At 37.1% G+C, this 26,212-nt stretch overlaps 1 protein-coding gene across 3 annotated transcripts in view; it reads right to left on the minus strand.

The window, feature by feature from the left end:
* The window catches only part of RDX (radixin), a 115,970-nt gene that overhangs the window by 71,516 nt on the left and 18,242 nt on the right, over positions 1-26,212 (minus strand). For 2 of the 3 annotated variants that reach the window (XM_050757717.1, XM_050757716.1), the window contains exons 3-9: positions 19,404-19,487; positions 11,997-12,092; positions 11,166-11,440; positions 5,414-5,497; positions 5,070-5,216; positions 2,587-2,683; positions 1,245-1,408 (exon numbers count right to left, since the gene is read on the minus strand). In XM_050757717.1, the coding sequence (XP_050613674.1) occupies positions 1,245-1,408; positions 2,587-2,683; positions 5,070-5,216; positions 5,414-5,497; positions 11,166-11,440; positions 11,997-12,092; positions 19,404-19,487 (947 nt within the window). The remainder of the gene's footprint in view (positions 1-1,244; positions 1,409-2,586; positions 2,684-5,069; positions 5,217-5,413; positions 5,498-11,165; positions 11,441-11,996; positions 12,093-19,403; positions 19,488-26,212) is intronic. The other variant, XM_050757718.1, reaches the window with a different exon arrangement.

Consider the following 26,212-nt stretch of genomic DNA (forward strand, 5'->3'; position numbering starts at 1 on the left):
TAGAACCACAATGTAATGCTAAAGCACATGACCACAATAAAAAAGGACAGAGCCCGTCAAAGTTAACAACCCAACTCATTACTTTTTTTTTAAGAGAAAGGATCTTACTATGTTGCATGTTGCCTGTTGCCCCAATTGTCTTCAAAATCCTGTGCTCAAGCAATCCTCCTGCCTCAGCCTCCCAAGCAGCTGGGACTACAGGCACATGCCACCATGCTCAGCTCACCAACTTAGTATCTTTAATAGTGGGATCAGTAATTACTGACAAGCTTCATACCCATATAAAAAATGTTTTGTTATGTAGTTAACTTCTCTAAGGCAGATAATTTGAGTTAATATTACAAAATAGGTAAAAATCAATAAAATCTCTTAATTACACAGAAAAGTTGTTGAATAAGAAAAAAAATCATTCAATATAAAACCTAAAAATATAGTAGCAAAACAGTATCTAGCAGATGGCTTCCTTAATTACTAGATACAAAGCACCTTATATCCAATATTTAAAATATGTATGTTTAGGGCTCTTCAATTTTTTTTTAAGGACCTACTCTATTTCTAAAACTATCACGTTGTTCCATAAAGATTTATGCAATACAGGTTAACTTTAGTTTGGCCCCTAAATTTTTTCAATAAAGCACAAAGTTGAAATTAATCTAAAACCAGATTTGGGAATAAATGTTACTGGACCCAGTAATCTGATTCCAGGGTTGATATGAATTTTATTCACTATCATTCAATTTAAAAAATTATCAATTTAATATATTTAACTGTTTCTTTTTTAAGTCTAAGAGAAACAGAGTTAAAAAGATTAGGGTCTTTGGCAGGGAGTACTGATGTTACCCTACTTGGCACAGTGATATTTCAATTGTGTTCTACAATGTCACTGACATTGTTTCAAAGTAACTATTCAGCACACTCTTACCCTGAAAAAATTAAGAAATGTAAGTCACAAGTAAAACAATTTTGAAAATTTCAAACTACTATATCTAAAACAATGTCTAACAGTGAAAAGCAAGAAATTAGTCACAAAACGCTATTTTCTCCGAGATACCTGTCAAAGATTTCTAACTTGAAAAGTATACATACTTGTGTTAAAGGATAGAGTGATAGTACTGTCTTTGAATTTTAATATAATGAAAATACTAAAAAATACAAATTTCAGGTACATTTAAAAAGCTGAGTAGTCTTAAATTTTAGATAGCTTACTCCTATCAATTAAAAGTGAAAGGTCAAAAACTCCATACCTTTCCAACTGCTTCTGATGTTTCTCCTCCCTAGCCTGAGCCTTCATCTGTTGAACTTCAATAGTATCAGGCTTCCTTCTTCGCATGTATAGTTCATGGTTTCCCATACATAAGGCCAAAATCCGCTTATTGATTCTCAGACGAGGTGCATAAAAAACAAAATCCTAAACATAAAGTATTCTGAATTTAAAATCTTCCTGAAGGATACTGTCTCTCATAACAATCTGTACTAAATTTTAACATGAGGTATGAATTTTAATGTCATATTACATATAGTTTAGAAATCAGGAAATCATACAATTTCCGTGAGTATGACATACTTTCACGTAACTGGTTCCTCACCTTTTCATATCCTACCAGTTTTGTAAAGAGGCTAATATTCTTATCCTTGCAATACATTAAACGTCATTTACTCCTTTTCATTCTCCAAAGTAACTATGAGTACCTGTTCCTTATACGCCATTTGCCATTAATGTCAAAATTGGTTCTTAATTCATGGCTGTAGAATTTTTTTTAACCTAGAATTGGTTTTTTTGTTTGTTTGTTTTTTTGAGACAGAATCTCACTGTCACCCAGGCTGGAGTGCAGTGGTGCAATCTCAGTGCACTCCAACCTCTGCCTCCCAGGTTCAAGCAATTCTCATGCCTCAGCCTCCCGAGTAGCTGGGACTACAGGTATGCGCCACCACATCTGGCTAACATTTGTATTTTCAGTAGAGATGAGGTTTCACCACGTTGGCCAGGCTGGTCTCGAACTTCTCACCTCAGGTGATCTGCGACTCTCAAGCCTCCCAAAGTGCTGGGATTATGGGCCTGAACCATTGCACCCAGCCTGTTCTCCTTACTTTTATCTTTTCAATAACTAACAGGGTTAGGATACTACAGTATACTTGACATTAGAGGAACTTTAAAAATCTATTTAAATAAAAAGATTTCTTAAAGGTTTCAAGATACAAAAATACAAAGTTCATAAAGCAAAACTGTATAAACGAAGTTAATTTAGAACAGGGCTACCTCTACTAAATTCTAGTCACCAATGAAGAAATGCTTTAAAACTTTTTCTTAGGAATGGTGATTATTTTCATTAGCCTAATAAATATTGCCTATTTATAACTGAATCTCAAATAAAATAAAATTCTAATATTTACATCTTACTTAAAAAAATTAAAGCTTTGAATTTTTATTAACATATATTATTTCGTCACTGGGAAAGCCGACCTATGGAAAGAGAGTGTTCCTCAGAAGCAATTTAATAAATGAACACTGTTATTCTTCAAGTGATGTCGCAGGAAAGGAGCAGATACTAAACAGTTAATACACAAAACATTAAAGAAATTACTTACGGGTGCCTTTTTGTCGATTGGTTTTATAACAAATTTTTTGTCATTAAATGAAATATTTCTGATTTCACTCCAGGGAAAACCAATTTTAGGTGTTAACCTTAAAAAATGAAAGCATCTCCTTAATTAAAGGCAGGAAACAATGAATAAAATTCCTGTTTAGGACCTAAACTGTCTGAATGACCAATCTTAAGACTTAGTTCCAGATTTTCAAAATGTATTAACTAATTCATAACTACAGTTGACCTTATCTTTTAAGGGGAAAATTGATAAATCACATAAAACAAATAACTGTCCAAAGATTTCATAAAGGTGTCATGAACCTTAAAAGCAGTATATTTTCCTAAAATTATCTTTAAAAACTAGCTGGTGACCTGAATGTAGAACTGAGACTCTTGGGGTTTGAACTAGCTGTTCGGTTTTTATTCTGTTTGGATTCAAGCTACAACTACAGTTTAAATATGTGTAAGAAGGAGGCAGAAAAAAAAAAAAAGGCCTTTATAACTTCTCATGTGAATTATGGGCAAGTTACCAGAAAAAAAAAAAAACAGTACTTACTTCCTGTGTTTAATTTGAAAATGTCTGGATATTCATGAACATACTAAAAATATTTAATTTTCAGTATATTTGAAACAATCTTATGGTATACAAATTTTATCTCAACTTAAAAATTTTAAACACTCACATACATAAATATTTGCATAAATGGTAGAGATGGCATTCAAATTCTTGAGACTATACATAGCAGCTGCCTCCTTTTTACCACCCTACACACAGAGACATAGGGAATCACATTGTAATAAGTGATTTTGTTTCTGCCTTTTCATGTATTTTACTGTTGCAGACTACCCACCAAATGCATCACTATTGTCCTATTGTCCTAATAACTAAGACTGAGAAATGATTTCGACACCTATACTGGCCAGAAGACATCTTTTAGCCAGGCTTCTGACAACACGGCATGAGTTTTTACCTATTTATATTCCTTTTAGTTCTCAAGCAGAATAGGTATTGCAGCACAGCAAAGTCTTTACTACGTAAAACATTCTTTACTCAATATGCACGTGTTATACTGCCCTCTCGTGGCCCCTGATATAAGTCAAAGTAAGTTGCTTAAAACGAAGACTGCAGGAACGCAACATAGTATTTTAGATAACACTATGCTACATTTATATGCTACTTTGAAAAATTCTAAAGCAATTGCCTCATATAATTCTCACAACAATCTTGTGAGGTAAGACTGGAAGCTAATACAATAACTTTTTTAACATTTAAAAAAATTGCTCCAATATGTGCCTGAACAACAAAAATAATGAAGAAGCCAAGCACAGTGGCTCGTGCCTGTAATCTCAGCACTGGAGAAGGCAGAGGCGGGAGGATTGCTAGAGGCCAGGAGTTCAAGACCAGCCTGGGCAACACAGCAAGATCCCATTCTATAAAACAAAAAATAAAGATTCAGTTCACAAAAATTAGTCTTGAAGTCATTTTTGCTTTTCAAAAATTTCTCTTCTGAATGACATAACATTCTAACTTGCTTTGTAATAAAAACATGAGAAGACATTAGGGTAAAAATAGTAAAATGCTCTTGTTTGGAATAACACATGCTTTGAAAGTAATATTATTAGATATCTGTAATAATGAAAACTAAAATTCTGGAGTCAACCTAGAATAAAGAATAATGCCTCAGGAAAACGTATTAATTACTGGCATACACTTGGATGCTTATGTGGTATGGTAAATAAATTAAAGTCTAAGACAATTGTAGTTATTAATCCTGAAAAGAGTCTGATGTATTTTATATTGCATGTGAATGTGTATAATATACTGTCTCTATATAGTATTTACCCAGGTATTTATATAGTACATATATAATATGTATATGTAAATATATATATTATATATAATAAAATATTGATGAATTATACGCATATAATAAAAAATATTTGGTCAATTTCAAGATATAATTACAGTGTTCAATATGCATAATACAGGGATATTCTATTGTATTAATGTCCAAACATATTCAAAACAATTCCTATATAAATGTTCAAAAAATATCCTCTAAGATGTAACAGACATATTTATTGAATTCATTCTCTCATTGCTCCTGATTTCGTATGTATGTTCAATTTCAACCTATTTGTCAAGCATAATAGCATTTTACAGAATTATTTCTCACCTATCGAGGGAGCAAATTTTAATTAAGTTACTAGACATAACTCACAAGAGCTAAAGCAGCACAATACAATTAAAAGCAAATCATCTCATTTGATAAATACACTGAAAAGTAAAACCCTGAAACTGCAAGGTGATAAAAAAATGGAGATAAAATATCTACAAGTCTATGTAGCATTAACTAATCTTTTAGTTTACAAATAGTAGTAAGGGTAATCAAGACAAGAAACTACTCTGAAAAACAAGACGTAAGATTAAAGTCATTTAGACCACTAACAATGACTAGTTCACTATGCAACTACTTTACTTACTTGTCATCATGCTCATAAATATTCAGACCCAAGGCATCAACACCTAGCCACAATTCAGTTCCCTTTTTATTTTTTATTTCAAAATAGTTGACTCCATACATTTCTAGATCTTGTGCAATCTTCAGGTATTCCATCATAGAATCCTCCCTGGTGAAATAAAACTAAATGTAATATATTTAAGTAGGAGCATATCAAACTAAAGTTGCAAAAATACCTGGAATTAAAAATTAGTACTTTACAAAAGTCAAATAATCTTTTGCAAATAATGTAATAATAATGACTGTAATGACATGAAATTAATATGAGGGGGAAAAAAAAAACATAGAAAATAGCTACCCAAATACCTTAACATTCCTCTATGTTCTTCATGCCAGTTCTGTATTCTTTCTTCCCACTGTTCTTTTGTTAGTTTGTGTTGTTCCAATACACTAAAAGGACAAAAAAAATAACCCATTATAATGACTTTATGATTCAAAAGCATACACTTTAAAAGTAGAGAATCCTTTCAGTAACTTGACTGTGGTAGTTGTCAGATATATTAATAAACATGAAATTGCATAGAACTAAATTACATACACACACAAATGAGTGCAGGTAAAACTGATGCAATCTGAATAAAGCGGCTAGATTGTATCAATGTCAATATCTTGTTTGTAATATTGTACTGTAGTTACACAAGATGTTACCATCAGGGAAGGCTGGGTGAAGGTTACCAGGGATCTCTCTTATTTTTTAAAACTGCATCAGAATAATCAGTAATTATCTCAAAGTTAAAAGTGTCCAGGATCCTTAAATTCTCTGGAATAATACTTGCTCCAAAAAGTGATTATAAAGATAGCTTATAGGAATCCAAATATTTCAAAGGAATAAAACATTAAATTAAAAAATGGCTCATTGTTAACAGAAAAAGTAAAGACCAGACTGAAAACCAGAATTCTTAGGCCCTAATTCTTCCTTTATGTATTTACTTTTTTGCTACTAATTTTGTTGTTTTATGTAGGTAATACTTTCAATTAAAAAGCAGAGTAAAAAGTCATACTCCAGTCCAATACTCCCCAAATAACTTGTTTTTGTATCCTTCCAGCGTTCTTAATTCAAACGTGAGCAAACACAAACATTCTTTTTTTTCTTTTTTCTTGAGATGGAGTCTCACTCTGTTGCCCAGGCTCTAGTACAGTGGCACAATCTCAGCTCACTGCAACCTATTTCCTGGGTTCAAGTGATTCTCCTGTCTCAGCTTCCCAAGTAGCTGGGATTATAGGCGTGTGCCACGATGCTCTCAGCCTCCCGCGTAGGTGGGATCACAGGTGTGCGCCATGATGCCTAATTTTTCTCTTTTTTGGTATTTTTAGTAGAGACAGGGTTTCGCCAAGTTGGCCAGGTTGGTCTTGAATTCCTGACCTCAAGTGATCCACCTGCCTCAGCCTCCCAAAGTGCTGGGATTACAGGTGTGAGCCACCACGCCCAGCCAAATACAAACATTATATTCCACTACTACTAAACACCAAATCAGCAAAGTCAACATGCTTATAAGTTACCTACTATGCACACTACAGATTATGATTTCTATTCCCTTTGGCTCATATGATAATTATTCACCTTTATTTACCAGATCCTACTTTACTGACACCAGAAGCTCTGGTGTTAAAATATTACTGTTTTACTATAAATCTTGCATGAAATCTGGGGATTTCTTGGCAGTATAAAGGAATGATAAAATCTCCCCCTGGACAAGTTACATACTAGAGTACATTCCTTAATGGGGTCTGAGACATACTGTTATGTTCTTATTATACTCTGCTCCTTTCTCTAGGCATCTTTTCCAAGCTCTTGCTTTTGGGGAGGAGTTTTTTTTTTTTTTTTTTTTTTTTTTTGAGACGGAGTCTCGCGCTGTCACCCAGGCTGGAGTGCAGTGGCCGGATCTCAGCTCACTGCAAGCTCCGCCTCCCGGGTTCACGCCATTCTCCTGCCTCAGCCTCCCGAGTAGCTGGGACTACAGGCGCCCGCCACCTCGCCCGGCTAGTTTTTTGTATTTTTTAGTAGAGACGGGGTTTCACCGTGTTAACCAGGATGGTCTCGATCTCCCGACCTCGTGATCCGCCCGTCTCGGCCTCCCAAAGTGCTGGGACTACAGGCTTGAGCCACCGCACCCGGCCAGGGAGAAGAGTTTTATCTCCCTTCTTAGAGAGCTTAGGTTTCTAGTTTCTCATCTTTCTTGCTGTCTGGCCTCGGGGCTCGCAGAGAGGCATGCAATCAGCCTTGCAGACATAACCCAGTGCAGTCGATTGCTTACCACAATTATATGCCCAATGCCAGTACTAAAGAGGGCCTCAAAAATTTGTAGAGTGAATAAATGAATTAAAATAATCAATTTTTCCCAATCCCTAGTTTTTTTTCTTTTTCAGAGACAACTTTCCTTTATGCGCTGTCCGTTACACATTAACCTCAGTTTCCATACCTGACATCCACTGCTCCCAATCTACCACTATCTGGCTCAAACACTCAATACTCCATGGAAACTGCTCTTTTTGTTTTTTTCGAGACAGAGTTTCGCTCTTGTTGCCTAGGCTGGAGTACAATGGCATGATCTCAGCTCACCGCAACCTCCATCTCCTGGGTTCAAGCGCTTCTCCTGCCTCAACCTCCCGAGTAGCTGGGATTACAAGCATGTGCCACCACGCCCAGCTAATTTTGTATTTTCAGTAGAGACGGGGTTTCTCCATGTTGGTCAGACTGGTCTCGAACTCCCAGCCTCAGGTGATCCACCTGCCTTGGCCTCCCAAAGTGCTGAGATTACAAGCGTGAGCCACCACACCAGCTGGCAACTGTTCTTTCTAAGGTCACTACCAATCTCCTTATTCCAACAGACACTTTAGTTCTCCTCATACTTAACCTCTTGGTACTATTTGGCAGTGCTGACTATTCTCTCCATAAAGTATTCTTTTTCCTTGGCTTCCATGACATAATACTCTTCTGGTATTACTCTTGTTTTCTGAGACGGAGTCTTGCTCTGTTGCCCAGGATGGAGTGCAGTGGTGCCATCTTGGCTCACTGCAACCTCCGCCTCCCAAGTTCCAGTGATTCTCATGTCTCAGATTCCCGAGCAGCTGGGATTACAAGCATGTACCACTGCACCCAGCCATCTTCTAGTATTGTTCTTGAATCTCTGGCCATTTTGTCTCAGTACAGTTGTTTCTCCATATCCATAAAGGATTGGTTCCAGGACTCCCCGTGGATACCAAAAACTGTAGATGCTCAAGTCCCTGATATAAAATGGTGTAATATTTGCATATAACCTATGCACATCCTCTTGTATACTTTCAATCATCTCTAGGCTAATAATACCTAATATACTACAAATGCTATGTATTGTTATCCTGTATTTTTAAAATTTTGTACTTTTTCATCGCTGTGTTATTTTATTTTTTCAAATATTTTCAATCTGTGGTTGATTGACTCTGTGAATGCAGAACCCAAAGACAAAAGCTGAGGTCCAACAAGGTCTGTTCTAGGTCTTTTTCTCATTTTGCATGTACTTGCAGGTTGATCTCTTTCATTCTCATGGGTTAATTACCATCTATACACTGATTATTCCCAAAACTGTATCTACAGTCCAAGACTGTTCTAAAAGGTCTGGACCCACGTATGCAAATACTAGATATCTCTCTCGGTTATACTGTACATGTTTAAAACTCAAAAGGTTCAAAACTGAATTTATCTTCCCCCTCAAATGTATTTTTTTCCTCTCATTTTGATAAAGGTATTACCAACTATCCAGCTGCCCAGGTCAGAAACCTGGTATGTAAAAATTTATGTATATCTAGCTCTTTTTTTTTTTTTTTCTTGAGACGGAGTCTCGCTCTGTTGCCCAGGCTAGAGTGCATTGGCGCAATCTCAGCTCACTGCAAGCTCCGCCTGCCGGGTTCACGCCATCTCCTGCCTCAGCCTCCCGAGTAGCTGGGACTACAGGCACCCGCCATCATGCCCAGCTAATTTTTTGTATTTTTAGCAGAGACAGGGTTTCACCGTGTTAGCCAGGATGGTCTCGATCTCCTAATCTGGTGATCCGCCCGCCTCAGCCTCCCAAAGTGCTGGGATGACAGGCGTGAGCCACTGCGCCCGGCCCTATCTAGCTCTTTTCAAAGGGAAGCAATACTGTCTGGTGGAGCTAATTATCTATATACCACGAGAGCTAAACTTTTCTATAGTAAGAACAGATTGTTCATTTGGGTTTTTCAATACAAGAAATCAGAAAGTGTCAGAATCACTAAATTATTTTATTTGATTTGTCATCACCAAATAACCTAATTACTTATTTCCTCCCCAGGTTGTACTTTTAAGATACTGAGAAAAAGTGTGCTATATATACCATACTGGAATAAACCAATCGCTGTGAAAATATTCTCTGTTCTTAACAGAAAAAAAAAAAAAATGGTATTCTAACTTTATGACTAAGTCTCATCTAGATGGCTTGAATTAGTCCTTCATGGAATATCAACTCTGAAAGAACAACTGACCTACAAAATTAAGGAACGAATCTTGAAATGGGAATTTGCACTAGCAACCACAAGCAACCCTATCTAAAGCATTTAGCCACTTTCCTTCTTTTTAAACAGAGTGGGTTAGAGCACACATGTATTTAAAATAAACTGTTCTTGAGTGTAACTGTAGTGTTTAAAAGATGTTTTTAATCACATGAGTTATGAAATGTAAGCCAATTACTTCATCTGCTGTCCAACCAAACAACAATCTGGCTTAACAATGAAAGACTGACACTGTACTTGTTTAGATAAACCATTCTTATTCTTTAACATTGGAATTTTTTTTAAAGTAATTCTGATTATAAAGCAAAAGGTAATCCTTATATGAAATGAAATTCCACCATAATAGTCTGATTATTCAATTCAGTACTTTAAATCTAAGACGAAGGATGTTAGGTTAGAATAACATTCAAAACCAGAAGAATATAAACAGATTATCAAATATCTCATATTCCTGACTCTCTTTGTGAACAACTTAACATAATTCTATCCTCTTCCAAGGTGACTACTATTGCTAGAAAATTAAAGGGCAGAACACTATAGCATTTAATAATTAAATTTTGGCAGGGCATGGTGGCTCACACCTATAATCCCAGCACTTTGAGAGGCCAAGGCGGGTGGATCACTTGAGGTCAGGAGTTCGAGACCAGCCTGGCCAACATGGTGAAACCCTGTCTCTACTAAAAATACAAAAATGAGCTGGGTGTGGCAGCAGACGCCTGTAATCCCAGCTACTAGGGAGGCTGAGGCAGGAGAATCACTTGAACCTGAGAGGCGGACTCCAATCTCAGTGAGTTGAGATTGTACCAGTGCACTCCAGCCTGGGTGACAGAGTGAGGCTCCATCTCAGGGGACAAAAAAAAAAAAAGTCAGGGAATTCTATGAAGAAAACACAGCCTGCCACTTACTCTCACTTATTAAGCACCTGCCTGTGTTAGAATTTGTACCAAGCAGCAACAGTCACATCCTTTCCTCAAGTTCAAATTATCACTGCCTCCATGTATTGCTTACCCTACGGGAATGAGGAAAGAAGAGATAGATCAACCTTAGGTAATTATAGAGCATATAAATCTACAGAGGTGCTAGGTAATGATTTTTAGAAGTATACCTTGTGATCCAGCTAGCAACTTAAAATCTGAAAAAAAAAAAAAAGGCCAATGCGGTGGCTCATGCCTGTTATCCCAGCACTTTGGGAGGCTGAGGTGGGCAGATCACTTGAGCTCAAGAGTTTGAGACCAGCCTGGGCAACATGATGAAACCCCATCTCAATGAAAAATACATTAAAAAAGAAAATTAGCAGGGCACAATGGCATGTGCCTATAGACCCAGCTACTCAGGAGGCTGAGGTGGGAGGATGGCTTGAACCCAGGAGGCAGAGGTTGCAGTGGGCTGAGATCACGCCACTGTACTCCAGCATGGGTGACAGGGCCAGACCCTGTCTCCAAAATAAAAAATAAAAATAAAAAAAAAATTTAAAAACCTGAAATACATTTTATTTATAGACTTCTGGAATATAATTTTCAGACAATATAATGTAAACGCATGTTTCACTTACCGCTGGGGTAGGAGTCTATCATTAGCCAGGTAGCCTGGCTTATGAATCTCTTTATTATAATCTCCATACTTGGCTTGGACAGCATAGGAAGCCAAAAGAACTGCAGTTTCTGGTGGGCAATATATCTCATCATTTAAGATGGCTTCTTTAACTTGCAAGAAGAAGAGTCTCTGGGTTATTTCTTGAATTAATTCCTCAGAAACATCTTCAGGAAAGAATTTAGCTCTAAACTTGAACTGTAAAGGATTCTCTTTTTTAACATCTTGCTGTGTCACCTGGAAAAATAATTTCAAGTATAATCAACAAAAATCTTAAGTTTACAATAATTAGACCTAGTCATATCAAATTCTTTTTGGACGAAAATGAAGTGAAATAGATTCTAAATCTATGAACATTTTAGTGTGTAATATTCTAAATCTATAAACAAATATATGTGATAAAAGGTTCTATGCTCTTAAATGTGACCTATAACTCAGATTCCAATAACCAAATTGAAAACTTATCTTCATATTCTTGAGAAGCTTATCCTACAGGTATTTACATCAAAATTGAAGTACTTAGTATGCCATTTGTAATACCTGCTTTAATATTTGTCATAGGCTAAGTTTTCAAATAGGAAAAGCAAGCATGTCTTTTTTTTTTTTTTTTTTTTTTTTGAGATGGTAAGCTGATGGTGCCTGACTGAATTAAAAAAGGATGGTAGCTCACAATGATTAACAGATAACTACAAAAGGAAGCTTAGAATCAGTCAGACTTAGCTTTTCCAGCACAAATTCATGATAACTTCAACTTAACGTAATTATTAGTTTAATGTTATTGTACATATTTTACCTTTTTATTTAGTTTAAGCCATGTAGAATAACCTTTGCTGTCTACATACTGCAGCCCAAAAAACCAGACCTCACGCAAACCAACTGTTTTCACCACCTAAAACACAACAACAAAAAACAATTTCAGTCCAAGATACATATTGTGTCTAAATACTACACTTCCAAAGGAGAACAAAACTACATAAGTATACGTACATTCCTTTGCCATAGAAAAGGCTTTTCCTAAATTTAAGATATTAAAGGAACGTTTTTGAAAACTCAAATTCAAGTTTTCTATACTCTTTTTTATTTTTTTTGAGAAGTTTTTTGTTTTTTTTTGCTCGTCACCCAGGCTGGTGTGCAATGGCACGATCTCGGCTCACTGCAATTTCCGTCTCCAATCAAGTGATTCTCCCGCCTCAGCCTCCGAAGTAGCTGTGATTACAGGCATGCACCACCACACCCAAGTAATTTTTTGTATTTTTAGTAGAGATGGGGTTTCACCATGTTGGCCAGGCTGGTCTCGAACTCCTGACCTCAGGTGATCTGCCTGCCTCGGTCTCCCAAAGTCTTGGGATTACAGGCATGAGCCACTGCACCTAGCCTCTATCCTCGATTTTGTAGTGTCACTTCAATCCTCTTACTTGATCCACTTCTTCACACCTCCTTTTCCTTATCTATCATGACCTCAAAAATAACAAGAGTCTCAAATATATATATATATAGTTTTCATAATCCTACGTTCCAATTTCCATTTACCCCCACAAGTACCCTATTGGTATATTTAGGGCAAATAGTATCATTTTGGTGATAAGAAAAGTTTCTGATATATTCCATGCTCTACCTTCACTGAGCAAGAAACCATTCTTAGAACATACCATCAATTCCACCATTCTACATTTTTACTCATGTTTTTTCCTCTGCCTAGAATGGGTCTTCTGTATTTTTACGAACTATTGAATAATTTGTTTTAAGAAAAATTTATTTATTTTTTATTATACTTTTAAGTTCTAGGGTACATGTGCACAACGTGCAGGTTTGTTACATATTTATTCTTTAAGGACCAGCTCAACTAACATGCCTTCTGTGAATAAAGCTCTCCTACCATCTAGATAAAATTAATCACTTGTTCCCTGATATTCCCACAGGACTTTATCTATCCCGCTATTAGAACATTTACTCTATCATAATTGTGTTTTTAGCAGTGTGTCTATTTACCCTCCTTGACTGCATAATACTTATGGACAGAGATTATTGATTTGTGTGTCTTAAAATCCACAGCATCTCACAGAATGATTAGCCTGTGGTATGCACTTGAAAGTAAGAGTAAATAGGCCGGGCTTGGTGGCTCACGCCTGTAATCCCAGCACTTTGGGAGGCTGAGGCAGGCAGATTACGAGGTCAGGAGACACCATCCTGGCTAACACTGTGAAACTCCATCTCTACTAAAAAAAAAAAAAAAAAAAAAAAAAAAAACTTAGCCGGGCATGGTGGTGCGCACCTGTAGTCCCAGCTACTCGGGAGGCTGAGGCAGGAGAATGGTGTGAACCCGGAAGGTGGAGCTTGCAGTGAGCCAAGTGCCACTGCACTCCAGCCTGGGTGACAGAGCAAGACTCCATCTCAAAAAAAAAAAAGCAAGTAAGAGTAAATAAAGTGGTGAAGTTAGGATACACATCCAGCTTGCCCACACCTAACAAAAGCATATGTTTTCTAAAAAAAATCTATATTTAAAATAAAATGAGGAAAATGATCCAGGGAGGTAAAAGTTCATTAACATTTTAAAAGCTTTACAGAAAGATTCAATATCAGTTCTTAAATAATAAACATTCTTGGTTTTTTGTGGGATTTTTTGCTTATTTTTTTTTTAAAGACAGGGTCTCACTCTACTCCCAATGGAGTACACTGGTGTGATTCACGGCTCACTGGAGCCTTGACCTCCTGGGCTGAAGCAATCCTCCTGCCTCAGCTTCCTGAATGGCAGGGACTACAGGTGCATTCCACCACACCTAATTTTGTTTTGTTTTGTTTTTTTGTTTTTCTGTAGAGGCAAGGGTCTTGCAATGCTGCCGAGGCCGATCTTAAACTCCAGGCCTCAAGTGATCCTCCCACTTCAGCCTCTCAAAATGCTGGGATTATAGATGCAAGCCACTGCGCTTGGCCCTTGGTTTGTTTTTTGTTTGTTTTGAGACAGAGCCTCGCTCTGTCACCCAGGCTGGAGTGCAGTCATGCAATCGCAGTTCACTGCAACCTCCACCCCCAACCTGGGCTCAAGCGATCCTCCCACCTCAGCCTCCCGAGTAGCTGGGACCACAGGCATGCACTACCAAACCCAGCTAATTTTTTATATTTTTAGTAGAGATAGGGTCTCACCATGTTGCCCAGGCTGGTCTCGACCTCCTGAGCTCAAGTGATCTGCCCGCCTCGGCCTCCCAAAGTGTTGGGATTATATGCACAGCCTGTTTTTTAAAAATAATTTTAAAACATTTGGCGGGGCACGGTGGCTTGCGCCTATAATACCAGCACTTTGGGAGGCCAAGGCAGCTAGATCACTTGAGGCCAAGAGTTCAAGACCAGCCTGGCCAAGATGGTAAAACCCCATCTCTACTAAACATATAAAAATTAGCCGGGTGTGCTAGTGCACACCCATAATCCCAGTTACTCAGGAGGCTGAGACAGGAGAATCGCTTGAGCCCAGGAGGCGGAGGCTGCAGTAAGCCAAGTTCACGCCACTGACTCTAGCCTGGGTGCCAGAGCGAGACTCCGTCTCAAAAACAAAAAGCAAAAAACAAACAAAAAAAAATCACACACACATACAAACACACAAAATAATCTTACAACATTCCAGGCTTTTGGTTTCAAGACAGCAAACTGAACCCTTACATTTACTTTCCCACTCTTGAAAATTTTCACTGAAATGACAGAAAAAAAAAAAAAAAAAAAAAAACACTGGCTGGGCACAGTGGCTCACATCTGTGATCCCAACACTTTAGGAGGCCAAGGCAGGAGGAGCTCAGGAGTTTCAGAAGAGCCTGGGCAACGTAGGGAGATCTTGTCTCTTTAAAAAAAAAAAAAAAAAAATTAGCTGAGTAGTCATGCAAATCTGTAGTTCTAGCTAATCAGGAGGCTGAGGTGGTAGGATCACTTGAGTCCAGGAGGTCAACGCTGCAGTGAGCTGTGATTATGCCACTGCACTCCAGCCTCAGTGACAGAGCAAGACCCTGTCTTAAACAAAAAAAAAATAAAAATAAAAACAAGAAAAAAGCATTTAGAAAATGTTATCATCAAAAAAGCAAAAAGTGAGAAATTTCTAGAAGATGTGGAACATAAAGTCTCATATTGATAATGCACAAGCTGATCAATGTCAAACAATGAAAAATTCAATGTGGACAAAAGGAGATTCCAAATAATCTAACTTTGGTAAAAGATAGGTTGCCCCAGCAGTGCCGTAGAAAACATGGAAGCTTGGAGTGGCAGGAGTAGGAATGTACAGGTCAAAAGCAGCAGAGAGAAGTATAACAAAAAGCAGTTGGGCTCAGCTTCTGCCTCCACACTCTGTGAGATTCACAATGGGGGCTAAGTAAAAGGGAGATGCACCACAGTGGGCACAAGGGATAATAGCTTAACTAACTTTAGACTATTACACAAATACAAGGAACAAGAGAGCTCAGCTGTGAAATTCCCTGAAACGCCCTATCTCCCCAATGGTTCTTCCCTACTTCTTCAGAAGGTGCTCCTAGAATGTTTTTTTTTTAATTGATATACTTTAGTGAGGCTATCCTTTGAGCTCCCATAAACTTTTGATCACATACTTTTAGAACTGAAACTGCTTGGGCACATAACTATAACATATGTATATTCACTTACAAGTTAGTCTATCATGCTAATACACTATAAAGCATACATTTTTTTAAAATTTAAAAAATGCATATATAATATATATATATAGTTTGTTTTTTGCCCAAACTGAAGTGCAGACTGAAACCTCCACCTCCCGGGTTTCAGCAATTCTCCCACCTCAGCCTCCTGAGTAGCTGGGACTACAAGCACGCACCACCACGCCCAGCTAATGTTTGTATTTTTAGTAGAGACAGAGTTTTGCAGTGTTGGACAGGCTGGTCTTGAACTCCTGACCTCAAGTAATCCTCCCACCTTGGCCTCCCAAAGTCCTGGGATTACACGCGTGAGCCACCACGTCCAGCTTAAAGACATGGGTATGAACACTCTGTACACTTTAATCTCACAAGAAGCAGCTAAAGGAGGAGGCCAGTCACGAAGAGTCAGCAAGAAGCAAAACAAAGGACTTCAAGCACTCAAGAGTCCCCAAATACAGAGCAGCTGGCCTCGATCTAACATCATAATCAGACATGGGGCTTTACTACACATGGACTCATGTAGCTATGTGGTCTCATTTTAGAGGACCCAGTTTACTACCGGCTTGACCTGAACCTGCCAGCTCATTCCACACACACTACATACAAAAGTAAAGTCTGCATTTTTAGATCCTTGCATTTGAGTTCAAGGAAAGCTCATCATTGCATTTGAGTCCAAGGAAAGCAGTCAGGAAATAGAATAGGGACTAAAGAACTGCAGAGAAGAGTCCATAACAGATAACAATACTCAATAATCTAGACCAGGCTGGGCAGTGGCTCATGCTTGTAATCCCAGCACTTTGGGAGGCCGAGGCAGGCAGATCACTTGAGCCCAGGAGTTCAAGACCAGCCTGGGAAACATGACGAAACCCCATCTCTACCAAAAATACAAAAAAAAAAAAAAAAATTAGCCAGGCATGGTGGAGCGCACCTGTAGTCCCAGCTACTCAAGAGGCTGAGGTGGGAGGATCGCTTGAGTCTGGGAGGCAGAGGTTGCAGTGAGCCGAGATCACACCACTGCATTCCAGCCTGGGGTGACAGGAGTGAGATCCTATCTAAAAAAAAAAAAAATTTTTTTAATAAAGAAATAAATAATAATCTAGACTATTTACAATATGAATTGTGTGTGTGTGTGTGTGTGTGTGTGTGTGTGTGTGCAGTGAGGGTTGCTTAACGATGGGCATACATTCTAAGAAATGCATTGTCAGACAACTGCATCATCGTATGAACATCATAGAGTATACTTGAACAAACCTAAATGGTATAGCCTACTACGCACCTACACTATATGGTACAGCCTGTTGCTCCTAGGCTACAAACCTGTACAGCATGTTACTATATTGAATACTGTAAGCAACTCTAACACAACTGTTAAGTATTTGTGTATTTAAACATATCTAAACATAGAAAAGGTACAGTAAAAATATAGTATTACACTCTCATGGGACCACCGTTGCCTAAGTGGCCCGTCATTGAAATGTCATTATGCGGCACATGACACTGTATTTATCTATATAAACAGAAAGAGATATACATAAAACCATCAAATACTGTTCTAGGCACTTTACACAGATTTTCATTTAACTCTCACAACCTTTGAAGAAATAATGTTACCATCATCATCCTAATTATACAAATGAGAAAAATAAGGCAAAGAGATTAATTTGTCCAAAGTCAAACAGCTACAACTGGAACTAATGCAGGCAGTGTGGCTCCAGTGCCCACACTTCTAAACCACCACACATTACTGCCCTATAATAAATGAGGTTTCTTTTTCCTGTATCCAAGTGAAAGTAATTCTACTTAATAAAAAACAAGTTTTATTTCTTAGTACCCAATACCAAAAAGGATAACTTGCTGATTAGTTTTTGGCTGCCACAAACATTTCACTTACTATAAATAACATTTCAATTTGCTATGAAGTACAATAAATGCTAACTCTACTCACATTTTTTTCAAATAAGATAGACAATATATTCATAAATAGGAGGCACAGAAGAATCAACAGAAGTGAGTATTATACCAGAACAAAAGTGGTTTGGAAAAAAGAAAAAAGTGGAGATTGGTTCACAAGGTATGGTGAACTTAGCTCTTTATGATTTGGCTTTAAAAATTTGCACATCCACACAAAAAGCCTTCCATCATCCAAAAAGACCTTATCAGAACTTTTAAATTTATGAATTACCAAATCAAGAGACTAAGTATAGTATTTGTCAGAAGAAACAACTTTCCAGAATTTAAAATTTTTATTTCTTCAGATTTGAATCTGTATTTGACAGAATGACAACTAACAAAACCAAGGTATCTAGTGGTACTTATTGCTGAAATGCTAGAAACCCTTTCATTCTTTAAGATCAAGTTATTCTGACTACAGGCTATTGCTCTCTTGCTCCTAAGAAAAAGTGTATGTAAAGTTTATGTAAAAGTTATCCTCCTCTAAGTTTCAAGCTACGCATGATATATACCACCTTCCTCTCTCTTTGCAATAGTTTCCTCATGTTCTTACTTAATCCCTGGGGCCAATCTCTTACCTCGTTTTCTCAGTAAAACTTGCTTACATTGCAATACAACATTACCCGGGAAGCTTATTTTTTAAAATACTGATGATTTAGAGTAGGCCCAGTCAATTAAATCAGCATCTCTGGAAGGGGTTTCCAAGCACTGTCTCCTCGCCCTTTTTTTAAGCTCCACAGGTGACTCTAATGCGCACTCAAGACTGAGAAGAAAGGTAAGATGAGTAGTCCCAGTTCCTTAATATAACGGATACCTGACCTCCATATCCCAACCTTTGTCTCAAACATTATGAACCTATGACACCAAATTGTCGTTAGTGATCTCCATATAGCCTACACAGGTTGAGCATCCCTAATTCAAAAATCCAAAATCCAAAATGCTGCAAAATCTGAAACCTCTTCAGTACCAACATGACTCTGCAAGTGGAAAGTTCCACACCTGACCTAACATGATGGGTCGCAGTCAAAACTCAGTATACATTTTATTTCATGCGTAAAATTATTTAAAGTATTTTATAAAATTACCTTCAGCCTATGTATATAAGCTGTACACAAAACATAAATGAATTTTGTGTTTAGACTTGGGTCCTGTCCCCAAGATATTACACATACGCAAACATTCCAAAATCTAAAAAAATCCTAAATCTTAGTCCCAAGCATTTTGGATAAGGGGTGCTTTCAACCTGTAATTCCCTATGCCTTTCGCTCCTGCTGTTCCTTCTGCCCAGGATTCCTACTCATTTCACTCAACAACTTTGTGGATTATCCTTGAATCCCTTTTAGTCGCCATCACAATGATTCTCACAGAGGTTAAATAAATGCCTGCTGAAAATTATTTTCTAGAAGTCCTCTCCCACAAATGTAGAAATGTGAAAGAATAAAGAATATCCCTACTGCTGTAGTAGGGATATCTGAATAGCTACTACAAAAAATTCGAAGTGGTACATTGTTGGATTATCAGCAAAAGTACAGAAAAATAGAGAAAATATGCAACAACATTCACACTATGGTGTCAAAAGTCACATATTTCAAGCAGTTAAATGATACCTGGTCAAAAAGTTGTTTGCCAGTTGTATTGGGCTGAATGGCAAATTCCAGCTCAGCATCCATTGTAGTTACTCTTACGTTGATCTGTAATAAAAATAAAATGAATGATAAGTAGAAAAGAGAAGTTATTAGGCATGAGAAAACTTTTATGATTTTATTAAAGTGATAAAGTTTTATTCTAATAAGAAAATCTATTTGAAAAACAAAGAGCTTATAAAGTCCTCATTTAGGAATATCTATTGAATACTTAACATATACTGGACACTAAGCTATGGGCTTTCCATACTCTCATTTAGCCCTTGCTATAATACTAGGAGATATTACTTTTATTTCTATAGAAATGCAAAGAGTTTCCATTATTCACCTAAGGACACATGCTTATTAAAATGCAGAGCAAGAGCCAGACATGGTGGCTCACACCTTTAGTCCCAGCACTCTGGAAGGCCAAGGTGCGAGGATCTCTTGAGGCCAGGAGTTTGAGACCAGCCTGGGCAACACAGCAAGACTATGTCTCTACGAAAAATTTAAAAATTAGTTGGATGTGGTGGCATGTGCCTGTTATTTCCAGGAGGCTGAGTTGGGAGGATCACTTGAGCCTAGGAGTTTGAGGGCTGCCGTGAGCTACGATTGTACTACTGAACGTCTGCCTGCACAACAGAGCAAGACCCTGCCTCCGAAAACAAAAAGGCAAAGCAGGTGTTTAAATTGAGGTCTAACTCCAAATTCTTTGAATGTGATTAACTATGCCATATTTCTTTCAACATAAAAATCAGATTTCATTTTATTCATACTGTAAATACATTCTTCACTTTAGGAAAGCATTTATCTACAGTGCTTTATTTGCTAGACTCTATTTTTTTGTTGTTTTTAGAGACAGGATCTCCACGTTGTGCTCAGGCTGGAGTGCAGTGGCCATTCATGCGTGCAATCATAGCACACTGCAACCTTGATCTCCTGGACGCCAAGTCTATACTCCCACCTCAATCTACCAAGTAGCTAGGAGCACAGGCATGTGCCACCATGCCTAGCTCCAAACTCTATTTTAAATAATAATTTTATTGTGTAAATACCTTTCTAATATCTCAAAAACTTAACATATCTTACCAAAATAATTTTTACCACAGAATAGCATCTTCACCTAGAATTCTTCACGTGATCCAAATACATCTTTTTCGCTTTTTAAATTATTTTATCTTTTATTATTTCTCCTTTAATTTTCCCATACTTCCTTTGTTGTTTCTGTATCTATTTTCTAACAATCTTTACTTTTCCCTTAACCAGTATAAATCTGTAGCGATTTCTACTAACATTGTTTCTGTAACAACTGTATTTAAAATTTTATATTAATATGTATTACTGCATTTGTTTTTATGTATCTTTTTCCATCAGCCTGTAGGTTTACTGAGGACACAGCTTGTGCCATTTTATCTTTCTAACTTTAACTCACACTATAAAAACTCTAAATCAGAGTTATTTCCCCATATGTCTAACAATCACAACCTCAGCACGTTTTAGCTTTCACCTGGAATAACTTCTGTAATCAAATCTTACAGATTCATCCTTCTTTAAAATAATCTTATTTTTTTCTTTTCTAAAACTGTATCTTATTAAGAAATGATATATACAAAACATGTATCATATGTAAACAATGAAGAAGAATAAAATGAAACCCATAAATCTACCATCCAACTGAATAACAAGAAATGGTAAATAATGTTGCATATATCACTGTATTTCTTCTTTGTAAATACCAACAGGTAACCACTAACCTAAATTTTGTGTTATTCTCTTTGCTTTTTTAAAAAAATGCTTCTAACATAAATATATGTATCTATATGTAAAATAGCTTCATTTTTCTTGATTTTTAGCTGTAATACAACCGCACAATATTTGTTGATCAAGTTTTCTTTCTTGATGTGGGCAATGCTTACACGGGTATATTCACTTCATGAAAATTCATCAACTACACACTTTTTTTCCGTTGCCTAGGTTGGAGTTCAGTGGCACAATCCTAGCGCACTGCAGCCTCAACCTCCCAGGCTCGAGCGATCCTACTGCCTCAGCCTCCTGGGTGGCTGGGACCCCCATACCATTTGGTATGTGTATTCTACTTCAATAAATTCTCTAAAATTGCACTATATTAGTTTAATTTTTCACAATATGTTTCTAAGATTCCCTGATGCTTTTGTCATTAGAATTTTCACTGCTATGCAACAGTCTGAATGTGGCCAAACAAAAATTTACTCACCCATTTTACTGTCAATGAACACTGTCTCCAATTTTTTGGCTATTAAGAACAATACTGCTATGAACATTCTTGTACATGTCTCCGAGTGTCAGAATTTCTCCAGAATATAGTCAGAATTCTTGAGTAATAAAGTGTGCACACCTTCTCCTTTTACCACATAATGCTGAACTGTACAATGTAACTGCGTCAACGTATACTCCCGTAAGCATTGTATAAGAATTCTTGCTGTTCTCTATTTCCAGGAACAGTGGGCATTATCAGATTTATTAATATCTGACAATTCAGTTAGCAGAAAATGGTATCTCAGTATGGTCTTAAAGTGGGATCCTCGATTGCTGATGAAGTACACATTTCTGTATATGGCACGTGCATACAGAATTTTAAGATGGCCCCTGGTGTCATGCTCATGATTATGGTGCATTACACGATTAAAGGGATTTTACAGAAGTACTTAAGATTACTAATCAGCTGACTTTAGAACAGGAAGATTATCTAGGAGGACCTAAGCTAATCAATTTATCTGGCTGGTTGCAGAATAAGTTACACCTTGATTTCAGCCTTATAAGACTCTGAAGCAGGGAACTCAGTCACATCACCCCAGATTCCTAACCTATAGAACTATGGGATAACACATGGGTGCTGTTTTATAACACTAAATTTGTAGTAATTTGTCACAGACCAATGGAAAACTAATACAATATGTTTAACTGACCACTCATTCTCATCTTTGAATGTTCACACATATGGCTTATTCACCTATTGGGTTGTTTTTTCTTACTTTTACTTAGGAAGTCTTTATATATTCTTGATACTGATCCTTTGTCAGTTATTTCTTACAAAAGAATCTCCCATATTGTGGTTTGTCATTTTACTGTCTTCATAGCGTTCCTTTATGATAAACTGACATACTTAATTTCAATGTTGAACTTATAAATATTTTACACACAGATATCAATTTTTTACCATCTTTTTTTTTCCCCAAGACAGCATCACACTCTGACGCCCAGGCTAGTGTGCAGTGACGCGATCTCAGCTCACTGCAACCTCCACCTTCCAGGTTCAAGCAATTCTCCTGCCTCAGCCTCCCAAGTAGCTGGAATTACAGGTACGCACCACCATGCCCGACTATTTTTTGTATTTTTAGTACAAATGGGGTTTCACCATGCTGGCCAGGCTGGTCTCGAACTCCTGACCTCAAGTGATCCACCTGCCTCGGCCTCCCAAAGTGTTGAGATTACAGGCATCAGTCACTGTGCCTGGCCAATTTTTTCTGTCGTCCTTAAGAAATCCTTCCATACAGGCCGGGCGTGGTGGCTCACACCTGTAATCCCAGCATTTTAGGAGGCCGAGGCAGGCAGATTATGAGGTCAGGAGATCGAGACCATCCTGGCTAACACAGTGAAACTCAGTCTCTACTAAAGAATACAAAAAATTAGCTGGGCGTAGTGGCGAGCGCCTATAGTCCCAGCTACTCGGGAGGCTAAGGCAGGAGAACTGCGTGAACCCAGGAGGCAGAGGTTGCAGTGAGCCGAGACTGCACCACGGCACTCCAGCCTGGGCAACAGAGCAAGACTCCGTCTCAAAAAAAAACTAAAAAATAAAAACATTAAAAAAAAAAAAAAGAAATCCTTCCATACTCGGGAGTCATAAGGATATTCATATATTTCCTATTTTGATTTTCATAATTTTCAATGATTTTTGCTTATGATGTTAGAGGTCCAATTTCATTTTTCAATCTCCATATGAATGAAAATATGGGTTTTTTAAAAAAATCCCAACATCATTTATTAATTAGTTTATTTATTCTCCAAAGTCTGTGCTGTCACAAATCAAGTATCTGCATAAGTGTGGATCTAATTTTGTTCCACTGGTAAATTAAACTACTCTTAATATCATATTGTCTTAATTAGTATTTCTTTAAATAAGTCTTGATACCTGGTAGGGCAAGTCTCCATTATTCTTCAGAACTATTTTGACTAGTCTTGGATCATTATCTTTGCTCTTGGCTCCATATAAACTGTGAACTTGGGCTGGGCACAGTGGCTCATGCCTGTAATCCCAGCACTTTGGGAGGCTGAGGCGGGCGGATCATGAGGTCAGGAGATTGAGACCATACTGGCTAACATGGTGAAACCCTGTCTCTACCAAAAATACAAAAAAATTAGTCAGGCATGGTGGTGCGCGCCTACAGTCCCAGCTACTCAGGAGGCTGAGGCAGGAGAATGGCGTGAACCTGGGAGGCGGAGGTTGCAGTGAGCCGAGATCATGCCACTGTACTCCAGCCTGTGCGACAGGGCGAGATGCCGTCTCAAAAAAAAAAAAAAAAAAAAAAAAAAAAAAAAAAACTGTGAACTTTACAAAATACACCATTTATGATTTAGTATTGGAACAACACAAAATTCTTCAGTATCTTTTGGTAAGAATTAACATTTTTATTAATACAGACTCTATACATGACTATGGTTTTCTCACTTTACATTGACTTAGATCTCCTTTAATGACTTTCAAAATCTTTTGAAAGAAGTGCTTATAATTTGCTCCATATAAATCACTTTACTCATTTGTCAGATATTTTCTCCTAGATCATTATGGCTTTGTGAGTCTTGTAAATATGGGTCCACAGTTCCTATTCCATAATTTTGACATCTTAAAAGCACTGACACCTGAAGATGAGTTAATTTTGAGCAAAAATCTGACATGAAGTGATACAAGACTATCACTTGTAGTGAATTAATTTATTCCATTTCAAGCGACTATTCACCCATTAAACTATAAAAATATCAATGTTTCAGAGGTGACGCCATAGACCTTGATGGGAGTTTCATGATATAATGACATATGCACATAATACATTATATATTCATTGTTCTAAAATCCAAAAACTTCCACATTCTGAAACTTATCTAGCTTCAAGAGTTGTTTCCTCCACAAGGCAAGTTCTATACTTCCAGAATCTTTAATGAATCAACAACACACAACTGATATCCAACTGCGCATAATAATTTTGACTCTTTAAGGAACAATAAACACTCTCCACTCAATTATACTGGCAAGGAGTTTTCCAAAGTAGCTGTAAACGTTCACATTCCTAACAGAAATACAATAAAGTCACAGCTGCTCCACATCCTTATCTACACTGGATTATTATCAGTCTTTTTGTTGTTGTTGTTATTTTTTTGTTTTGTTTTGAGACAAGTCTCGCTCTGTCACCCAGGCTGGAGTGCAGTGGTGCGATCTTGGCTCACTGCAACCTTCGCCTCCTGCGTTCAAGCAATTCTCCTGCCTCAGCCTCCCGAGTAGCTGGGACTACAGGAATGCGCCACAATGCCTGGCTAACTTTTGTACTTTCAGTAGAGATGGGGTTTCACCACGTTGGCCAGGCTGGTCCCAAACCCGACTTCAAGTGATCCTCCCACCTCAGCCTCCCAAAGTGCTGGGATTACAGGCGTGAGCCACTACGCCTGGCCTACCAGTCTTTAATATAGCTTCTTTTGTGAAATATCTGCTCAAATATTTTGCCCACAAAAAAAAAAAATTCTGAGTTGTGTTATTATTGAACCGTAAAAGAACTTTATGTGGCAAATTATTTTATCCCATTGTCTTGCCTTTCCATGTTCTTATTTCTATCTTTCAGTAGCAAAAGTTTTTAACTTTGATTAAGTCCAACTTTTTCGAAATGGTTCAGATTTTCTGTGTATTATATAAAATTTTTAAAATTTTAATATATAAAAAATTTTCACCTACTCCAAGGTCACAAAGATTTTTTCCTATGTTTTCTTCTAGATGTTTTACAGTTTGGGCTTTTGCATGTAGGTCTATAATCCATTGAGTTTATGTTTGTAAATTGTGAGACAACAGTCAATGTTCATGTTTTTCTGTACGGATAACCCTTTGTGCCAATACCATTTGTTGAAAATAATTATAGTTCTCCATTAAATTGTGTGACAGCATTGTCAAAAATCTAATGAATACATATGTGTATGTATGTGTGTTGGTGTATTTTCATTTCACTGATTCTATTAATCTATTTATTCTTTCATCAGTACCTCAATGTCTTATTTAGTGGCTTAAAAATAAACCTTGAAATCCAGGAGTGTAAGTTTTCTTTTTTTCTTTTTAATTGCTTTAGTTATTCTGTGCACATTCTGGCATATCCATATATTAATATACTTTAGAATCAGCTAGTCAATTTTAATCAAAGAAGACTGCCTGGAGTCAACTGATTGGAACTGAATTTCATTTATGAAAACTTTTATGGAGAACTGACATCTTAATACAACTTTATAAAGATCTCTATACATATTTTATAGTTCTCTACATATTTAAATCTTTAATTTCTTATAGCTAGTTTTCAGTGTAGAGATCTTGTACAGCATTTGTACCTTTATTACTAAGTATGTCATGCTTTTTAATAACCAAACTAAATAACCAAACTACTTTTATATTAAAAAGGCCATTTTTTTAAATACAATCTTGTATTTGGCAATCTTGCTAAATTCAGTTATTGGTTCTAGTAATTGTTTTGTAGATTTATGAGGATTTTCTACAGAAACAATCATGT

This window comes from Macaca thibetana, chromosome 14, assembly GCF_024542745.1.
Source record: "Macaca thibetana thibetana isolate TM-01 chromosome 14, ASM2454274v1, whole genome shotgun sequence".
In the NCBI taxonomy this organism is placed as follows: Eukaryota; Metazoa; Chordata; class Mammalia; order Primates; family Cercopithecidae; genus Macaca; species Macaca thibetana.